Below are 8,883 nucleotides of genomic sequence, written 5' to 3'. Positions count from 1 at the left end.
CAGATGCCACATTCCACGGTGAGGGCACGCACTGCTTGCCCGACAGCGGGCGGAAAACTGTTTTCAACTTTGAACTCACCATCTTTCTCCAGCTTTAGACAGAACAGAGAGGCTGAGAAGGAGGCCGTGCTATAGGACCCTCAGAAATGGCTGTTGGTATGGGAGCACTCCCTTCCTTCTGGCTGCCCTCTTACCCAATCCTGGGGACCGGGACTTCAACAGGGCTGCCTAGAGAGGGAAGGGGTACACCTCATTTGAAGATAGAGTGTCCCACCCCATCTATAGAGACCCAGGGAAGAGGGGTGGCCTGGCTGGCTGCTGATGACAGAGACGTGTGGCCTGAATGCCCAGCGTTCGTCAGAGCAAAGGATGCCCAAGGACCTCCTCTACAGGTGTCTTAGTTCCTAAAAAGGAGATAGATTGGAGGGCTGAAGGAATGGAGAAGAACTCCCACAGGCATCCTGCCTCTCTTTCCTTCCCCAAGGGATGGGAACTTGGGGTCAGCAAGAGGGGGAGGGGGAGGGACAGTGCACGGTGGGGAGAGAGGGGAGGGACTGCGTCCCGCACCCACAGTGGTGCACACACGCATGAACACACACGCGTGCACTCCTCCTTCCCTTCTGGTCCCCCTGTGAGAGGACTGAGTTGCGGGATGAGATCAGACGAATTCTAAGTATGACTTTGGCCCTTATCTAGGAGCCGGACATTTCAATGGCAGAACGGTAGTGGGCTTTGGGACTTAAAGTGGTGGTTGCACTTTTTATGACCCACGAGAGTTCAGAAGAGCTTTGAGGCTTGGTGAAGGGGACAGGGACGGTGGTGGGGAGGTGGAGGAGGAGGGTGGAGAGAGCCAGTTCCACAAAAAGCTGTTTCATGATTACTTCTCCCCTACTCCCACCCCAGCCCCCATGAATCCTGCTCCCTTGTTCGACATGCCGGACACACTCCCCCTTCAGTGCCGGCACTGAATCCAAACCCCCCGGTGACCTGTGTGGTGGTAGTTCAGCCTGAGTGCACCAGTGACCAGGCTTTTCCAGGCCCTGCCCCTCTCCCTTCCATTTCTCTTCAGTTCTCTGGGTCTCACCTGTGGCACCCGGCAAGGCTTCTCCTTAAACGGTGGAAAGGATCATGTACATTTTCTCAGGCTCATAAATCCCCCCGGGGCTAAAGCACTTCCTCCCGATGTTTTTCTCCATTTGCCACTGGATTTATTGGAACTGGGGGAAAGGATGCATTTCTTAGTGAGCAGACGCCAAGATGACTTCTTTGTAGGGTGTGGTTGGTAATAATTTAATTAGCCCAGCTTTTTTGGGAAAAACACGTTAATTAGTTTTCGCTTAAAATACACCATCTCGATGGCCTCTTCTTCCCCACTTCTCTCCCCTGGGTGAAGCCCCAATTTCCCATCCACACTTGGCAGCAAGTCTCAGCCTGGTTTGTTGCTGTTATTGGAAAAGAAAAACACAGAAGGTTATTTCAGTACCACACAGGATTATGACACACGTTGATGGATTCCTGTAGGTCTGGGAGACTGGGGAAGGGCAGGACGCCTCAAATAGTCACCCACAGTGGCGTCCGGAGAATGTGAAGTTCCAGCCCACCCTTCTGGACCCCAGTCTCACTCCAGGAGGCTTTGAGAAAAGACTGCTGAAACCCAAGGTGGAGGTCAGGAGCATCTTGGTGAAGGAGTGGGCGGGAGGGCCTCCAGCCCCTCAGACGGAAGGGAAGAGGTCTCTCCAGGTGAGCCCGTCCCCCCGCTTCTTGTCCAGCCACCTGCCGCAGTTGAAGATGGTGGCCACGCCAGTGCTGGTGTTGGTGACTTCCACCTTATCCACCAGCCAGCCCGAGTAGTAGCCGCTGCTGTCATGTTCCACTCGTACCTTGCGCAGCTCGCCCAGCTCCAGCGTCTCCAGGAAGAAGCGGTCGGTGCTGCCGCGCTCAAAGAGGTTACGCATTTTCTGCTTCAGCTCCCGCTTGCCCGTGTCCCCGTTGGCCCCAAAGATGGTCACGAAGACATTGGCATCGGTGCCTGCCCCTGGCTCATAGCCCGTCGTCACGATGACCTCATACTTGACTGGCACCAGGCTCTGGATCTTGCTGGCGAAGCTCTCAGTTGTCTTGGTGACCTCAAATACTTTGAAGTACTTCCTCTTCCTCTTCAGGGGGATGAGGGAGTCACAGTTGAAGAAGTACCTAATGGGGAGGGAGGAGGCTCTGTGGACACCGGCCGAGGCTCCCACCCTCACCCTGGGCCCCGGGTCCATACATGATTCCTTCCCCAGGTGGCAGGATATTGGGGCTGGAGATGTCTGCATTGAAATGCGAGGATGGAGCCTTTCTTATCTTAGAATTCACAGTGAGTGGCTTCTCTATCCTTGTAGTTGCTCCTTGATTCTTTTACCCTGCCCCCTCTATATTCCACGTGTGATCCACCAGCAAATAGCATTGACCCTGTCTTTAAGATAGGTCCAGAATCAGCCACTTGAAAAAGTGTGCGTTGGCTCACTATCTGCTCTGCTGTCCCTCTGGTCCAAGTCACCAGCACCTCCCCCTCAAGACAGATCAGACCCCCAGCTGGTCTCTCTGTTTCCTGCGGTCCATTCTTTGCACAGCAGCCAATTACTCTGCAGACATGTAAGCCCAAGAATGTAATTCCTCTGCTCAGAACCCTCTAATGGCTTCTTAGGTTAAGTAAAACCCACCTCCAAGACCCTTTGAGACTAGACCCTCTGCCTGGTGTTTGCCTTTCTGACCCGGCCGCTGGCCTTCTCTAAGCTCACTCCACAGCAGCCAGGCGGTCCCCTTGCTCTTTCAAAGGGACTGATGAATATTTCTACCCAGTTTTGTCACCTTCAGAGACAGCTGCAGGATCCAGAGTGACAGTCCCAGGCAAAGGCAAGGGGAAACGTCCCTGGGGAATGTGTGCTCCCAAATCCCCTGCACTGGGCTGAGTTGAACTATGAGTGTGTGTGCATGGTCTGTAGAGTGAAAGGGGTAAGAGAAAGCCCTTCTTGAAGAAACCACCATAAGCAGAAGCAAATCTAGGGACAAGAAAAATGGTCTCAGACCAAAAAGTCCCCTCTCTACCCCTACCCTACACAACGCCAATTTTAGCCTCTGGGTAATGGTAGTGAGCCCAATAATTCATCACAAAGGAAGAAGTCAGAGGGCATGGTGGGAAAATGCTGCACTGGGTCGCCCCAGCCCTGCCACCCACCACCCGTGTGACCTTGGACAAGCCAGGCCCCCTACTCCGACCTTGGTTTTCCCCTTGGCAATGCTAGACGTTTGAACTGAACAACTGCTCTGGTTTCTTCCCACTCCCAACTGCTAGAATTTTAACAGCTTTGGAAATAAGCTCTCCTGGCACTGACTGATGACGTCAGGGAGGTAGCCCTGAGAGGGCGTGCCCAGCGTACAAAATCAGACCCCTCTTAGATCAAAATCCGTAACTGCGAAAAGAGTTGGCTTTCCTGCACGCTTCCTAAATGCCAAGCCTTTGTGTTCTTGCATCTCATTAGTTCCCACAACTACCCGGAGCTGTAGGCATCATCCTCCCATTTCACAGAAGGGGAAACTAGGTCTTGGAGGAGAAAAGTCACCACCTAAGGAGAGCCAGAACAGGGCCCGGGACCCAGTCTTCCTAGCCAGCCGAGGAGCCTGCCACTGAAAGACACGGGGAGGAAATCCTTGTTCTGCTTCAAGATCCCTCTTCCCCCAGTTACCACTTGATAAATGCGGATTGTTGTTACATGCCACATTTTCTTAGAGGGGATATAACTTCATTCTTTGTTTAGACATTCTTTAAAAATGTATTTCTTTATGCAAATCCTCACTGATATACATAATTCTATATAAATGCACAGATCATGTGATCACATGCGTGTTTTTCTAAATGCACTCTTTTTCTTCTTCTCGCTTGGCTCTCTCTCCTTTTTCCCTCCTTCCTTTCCACTTCAGCATCCCACCTTTACCTCAGATAACCCATGTAACAGTTGCGGGTGTATCTTGCCAAATTTCCTTCCATTTCACCCAATCCTGCACAGACCCACATAGACACAGACATATGCGGGACGTCAGTGTTCCCTTTACAAAATGGCATCGTATAATATGTGTTTTCTCATATCTTACTTTTCCTGGGAATTGCTCCAAGTCATCTGGTACATATTTAATTCATTATTTTTAATGGCTGAAAAATATTCCCTGGTATAGCTATAAGGAAAGATTTCTAATAGATATAATTAAGATCCCCCAAAAGGTGGGACCCTAGGGCTTTGTGGAGTTAAGACTCTAGATGTGGAAGGACACAATCCAGGCTTTTCCCACTGGAAATGAGGACAGGGTCATCAGAAAGAATAAAGGCAAAAGCAAAGAAAAACAAATGAAAAGAAATTAAATATATTTGAAAAACATGTAAATATGATCACGCTTCTGTGAACAGTGTGTAATTTGAATTTTTATAATGACTTTATTTTTTTAAAAGATTTATTTATTTATTTATTTGAAAGAGAGATACAGAGAATGCACAAGTAGGCAGAGCGGCAGGCAGAGGGAGAGGGAGAAGCAGGCTCCCCACTGAGCAGAGAGCCTAATGTGGGGCTCTATCGCAGGACCCTGGGATCATGACCTGAACCCAAGGAACCCACTCAACCGACTGAGCCACCGAGGTGCCCCATGACTGTAGATTTTATTTATTAGAGAGAGAGAGCACACACGAGCAAGGAGGGGTAGGGACAGATGGAGAGTGAGAAGCAGACCCCATGCTGAGCAGGGAGCCCGACTGGGGACTCAATCCCAGGACCCTGGGACCACAGCCTGAGCTGAAGGCAGACGCTTAACCAACGGAGCCACTCAGGTGCCCCAAAGACTTATTTATTTATTTGAGGTTGGGGAGGAGTTGGGGGGGTAGAGAAACTCAAGTAGACTCCATGCTGAGCTTGGAGCCCAACGTGGGGCTCAATCCCACGACCTTGAAATTATGACCCGAGCAGAAACCAAGAGTCTAACATTCAACAGACTGTGCCACCAGGGCACCCCAATAGGATTGTGTGTTATATATGATATTGGGCTAAAACAATAGTTAATTTTGGTTAAAAAAAAAAAAAAAGAAAGAAAAGAAAAGTCCCTGTGTGGGTCCTCGCACCAAAATCCTGAGGATCTTAGTGGTGAAGGAGGACTGGTTAGAAGGAGGAGTCAGAACTGGAAACGGTTAGAAAGGAAATTTTGAGATTACTGTGTTTATGGGAGATTGAGATTAAACTCTTTTGTAATTCACGGAAGCCCAGCTATTAACGGGACCGCGGACGCAGACACATCGTCCCTCAGGAACCACAGGCTTGTGCCCTGCCCACGCCGGCAGGAGTACGACCTGTGAGAGTGTCCTGAGTTGGGGTCCCTGTCAGCCACCCCCCAGCACCAGACGCCAGGGAACATCCAGCTCTCTTCTCAGAAGGGGACAGCGAGCACAGGGAGGTGATGGGAAACTGCCTGTGGCCAAACAGCCGACCAGATGACAGCCCTAGTGTCGGGGTCTGGGCCCCCTGCACCTCCCTTCCCATTGGGAAGGTCCCCCACCCCATGGACATCCTTCCTACCCCTCCAGCCCTGGTGACATTGTGACAAAAGTCTACAACTCTTGAGAGTGTAGGAATGGCAGCTTCTTTCCACTGGAAGAGAAATCCTGTAACTTGGCTCCCTGGACTGTGGGGTAGGAAGTTCATGGGCTGAGCCCATGTTTTTCCCTTCCTTCTGAGACTGGAAGGTGCTGGGTGGCGCTGAGATTTTGGGCTCCCTCTCTCACAGCCAACATTGTTGGTTTAAATCAACAGGGACGATTTCATTTTATTATCGCATTGCATGATATTGTCTTGTCTGGTTTGGTCTGTTTTGGGGGTCTGCAGAGGTGTGGCGTGCGCAGCCATACTCCATGTGGCTGGCGGGATGTACCAGGTGACAGAAGGGGCTCTGACCTGGCCTGGGCTTGCTGGGTGAGTCGGGAACTCGTCTGGGCCTTCCATGTCCCTGTTCTCCAGTACCCATCAGTGCCGCTCCAAGCAACCGCACCCAGAACTCTGGCAGGATTTATTGCACCTGCTGTTTTTTCTCTAAAATAACAATGGCTCACAGTGCAGCCTGAAAGGGACTCAATTATGTCCCAGCTCCAAATTCCTACATTGCAGCCCTAACCCCCCAGTGTATGGCATTTGGATGGGATCTGGGAGGTGAGTAGGTTTAGATGAGGTCTAGGATGGGGCCCCTTGAGGGAGTAGTGCCCTTATAAGAAGAGGAAGAGACACCTGCGTTTTCCCTTTCTCTCTTGCTCTTGCTCTCACTCTGTCTGCTGCAATGACACAGCAATCCAGGAAGAGAGACCTCGTCAGGACCCAGCCAGGCTGGTACTCTGACTTCCCATGTCCAGCCTCCCAAATGGTGAGAAACGGGTGTCTGCTCTTGGAGGCACCCAGTCTGTGGTCTTTTGGTGCTGCAGCCTGAGCAGGTTAAGACCGAAGCTTTGAAGTCAGAACACTTTCCTGGCGGATTCCCAAAGGGGAAGCAGCTTGGTCCGAGGGAGCCAATCCCAGGATGTCTGCCTGCTGCAGGGGGTGGTGGGGGACACAGGCACACATGGCTCTGAGAAGCTTGGGCTTCTGGAAGCTGGAGCCTAGAGGCCGAGCCTACACCTGGCTGCTGCTTCTGTCCGCTGCACTCACCGGGAAGGCATGGCCATGGGCAGGTCACCAGGAAGGCATAGCCATGAGCAGGTCACCAGGAAGGCATGGCCACGGGCAGGGTCTGTGCCAGGAGGGGTGGGCCACAGTTCTTGGCGGGGGCCCAGCAAGCAGGCTGGCCCTGTGAGTTGTGCACCTCGCCTGTCACTCACTCCCCAGGCCTAGCCTCCCAGAGGCAAGCACTGCCCCCGGCGGCATCTCTTTCCTCCCCTCCTGGTGCCTCCAACACTGTCCTTCCTGCCTTCGAGGGCCTCTGAGCTCTTTCTGGCATCCAATGTGGTAACTAAGTGGTTTTAATTAGAAAAACTGATGGCTGTGGACTGTTACCCAGGTAACTAAAACCCTTAATCCTCCAGAAACGCGGAGTCTCCAGAAGGCCCTGGAGGGTGGGGGTAGGGGGATGCAAAAGCTCCTTATCCAGAGTCCTCAGAGGCAGGTGGGCCATGGGGTGACTCCAGCTGGTCTCTGGTTCCCACTCTGCCCACAGGGAGGTCCAGCTTCAAAGCTGTATTTCTTTGTCCTTGCTCGGGGAGGGGAGGGGAGGGGAAGGGAAGAGCCTGCTGTCTGGCATTGTCTGGCTCACTCCGGGGGTTTTTCCAAGGAAGCATCCCTGGATTAAAAGGCTGGAGCATCCAAGCTCATCTGCTCTAGTCCCTGTCTCTGAGGGTGGGCCTATGGCTCAGAAAGCTCCAGAACAGTACAGCTGCCTCCGCCCTTCCTGCCTTGCAAGTTTCCTGAAAAAGGTGGCCTTGAAGGGGACAGCTTCCTGGGGTCTGGTGTCTTGCCTCTGCTCTAGCCCCTGTCCATCCCTGAAGAGTGAGCAGAACTTTGGGGGGGTGGGGGGGAGGTCCATCCCTGCAGAGTGAGCAGCACTTCCTGGGGGGGGGAGGGGCAGAGGCACAGTACATACACATTGCCGTACTCCATCTCCGTGATGGTGATGGTCTTGACATGCCAGACCAGCTCTCTCTTGGGGATGAACCGGTCCTCCCTGGCAAGGTGGCCCACGCAGAGGGAGGCAATGTCCCCCAGGAAGATGCTGTCAAACTCAAACGTGTCTGTGGTCCCCCTGAAGGAAACAAAGATAGGCCCGTAAGAGCTGCCCGTATCCACTGAAGGAGGTGAGCATTTATTGAGTGCCTACTGCATGCCAGGCACACTGGTCTGAGGAGCAGGGATGGAATGGCAACCACAGCCCGATGTCAGGCTCACGTTCTTTCAGGGGTTTGGTCTAGTTTTGCAACAAGACAACCACAGTCATTAAAAACCCCTGCCTGGGGACGCCTGGGAGGCTCAGTGGGTTAAGCCTCTGCCTTTGGCTCGGGTCATGATCTCGGGGTCCTGGGATCGAGCGTCGTATCGGGCTCTCTGCTCAGTGGGGAGCCTGCTTCCCTTCATCTCTCTCTCTGCCTGCCTCTCTGCCTACTTGTGATATCTCTCTGTCAAATGAATAAATAAAATCTTAAAAAAAAAAAAAAAAAAAACCCTTCCTGGTCGCAGCACCAGGGGGTGGGACCGTCATGAAGCAGATGGAGCCGGGAGAAGGGGGAGTTGGGTGTTGAGCTGGGGAGAGTGTTGGGGTTCAGAGAGCAGAGCCATGGGAGGACGGGAAGAGGCCCCCAAGGGGAAACTGACTGGGGGCTTCGGGAAGGAGGCACAGGCTTTACTTGCGGGGTACTACTGGCTTGGCTGAAGCTGGGGTTCAGCCGGGGAAGCGGCAAGGGGAGAGGCAGGGTGCGGCCATCTGTGGCAGTCCAGAGTGCCAGTGTAAGGAGCTCAGACTTCGTCCTGATGCACAGGGAGTTCGAATGAGAGCTATAGTGGGTCACAGGCGGGGGAGACTTCTGTAAGCACTTCTGGAGGGAGCGGGGAGGGGAAGGGGGCATCTGGGCGGACCAGAGGCGGCTCTGGTATGGAGGAGGGGAGATTGTCCCGGAGTGCCTGCCAACCAGGAATGGCGAGAAGAAGTGCCTTTACCCGAAACTCCAGGCTGATTTCCCTGCAGAGCATCTCGGAGGCTCTGTCCTCCCTTCCTCCCTCCAAGTAGAACTCATTTCTATGCTGTCTCTCATGATGACTCTCTTGCAATCTCATGGTTCAATGTTCTCTTTTTCCATGAGGCCATGAGCACCTGGTCTGCACGGACTTGGAGAAG

At 52.9% G+C, this 8,883-nt stretch overlaps 1 protein-coding gene across 2 annotated transcripts in view; it reads right to left on the bottom strand.

The window, feature by feature from the left end:
- Positions 1-1,313: 1,313 nt before the first annotated feature.
- The window catches only part of LOXHD1 (lipoxygenase homology PLAT domains 1), a 149,544-nt gene continuing 141,974 nt past the window's right edge, over positions 1,314-8,883 (bottom strand). For both annotated transcript variants that reach the window (XM_059139705.1, XM_059139706.1), the window contains 2 exons: positions 7,639-7,797; positions 1,314-2,193 (listed from right to left, as the gene is read on the bottom strand). In XM_059139705.1, the coding sequence (XP_058995688.1) occupies positions 1,713-2,193; positions 7,639-7,797 (640 nt within the window). In that variant the 3' untranslated portion in view covers positions 1,314-1,712. The remainder of the gene's footprint in view (positions 2,194-7,638; positions 7,798-8,883) is intronic.

The sequence above is a fragment of the Mustela lutreola genome, chromosome 11, assembly GCF_030435805.1.
Source record: "Mustela lutreola isolate mMusLut2 chromosome 11, mMusLut2.pri, whole genome shotgun sequence".
Classification (NCBI taxonomy): Eukaryota; Metazoa; Chordata; class Mammalia; order Carnivora; family Mustelidae; genus Mustela; species Mustela lutreola.
This window is presented reverse-complemented; position numbering and strand designations above follow the sequence as displayed.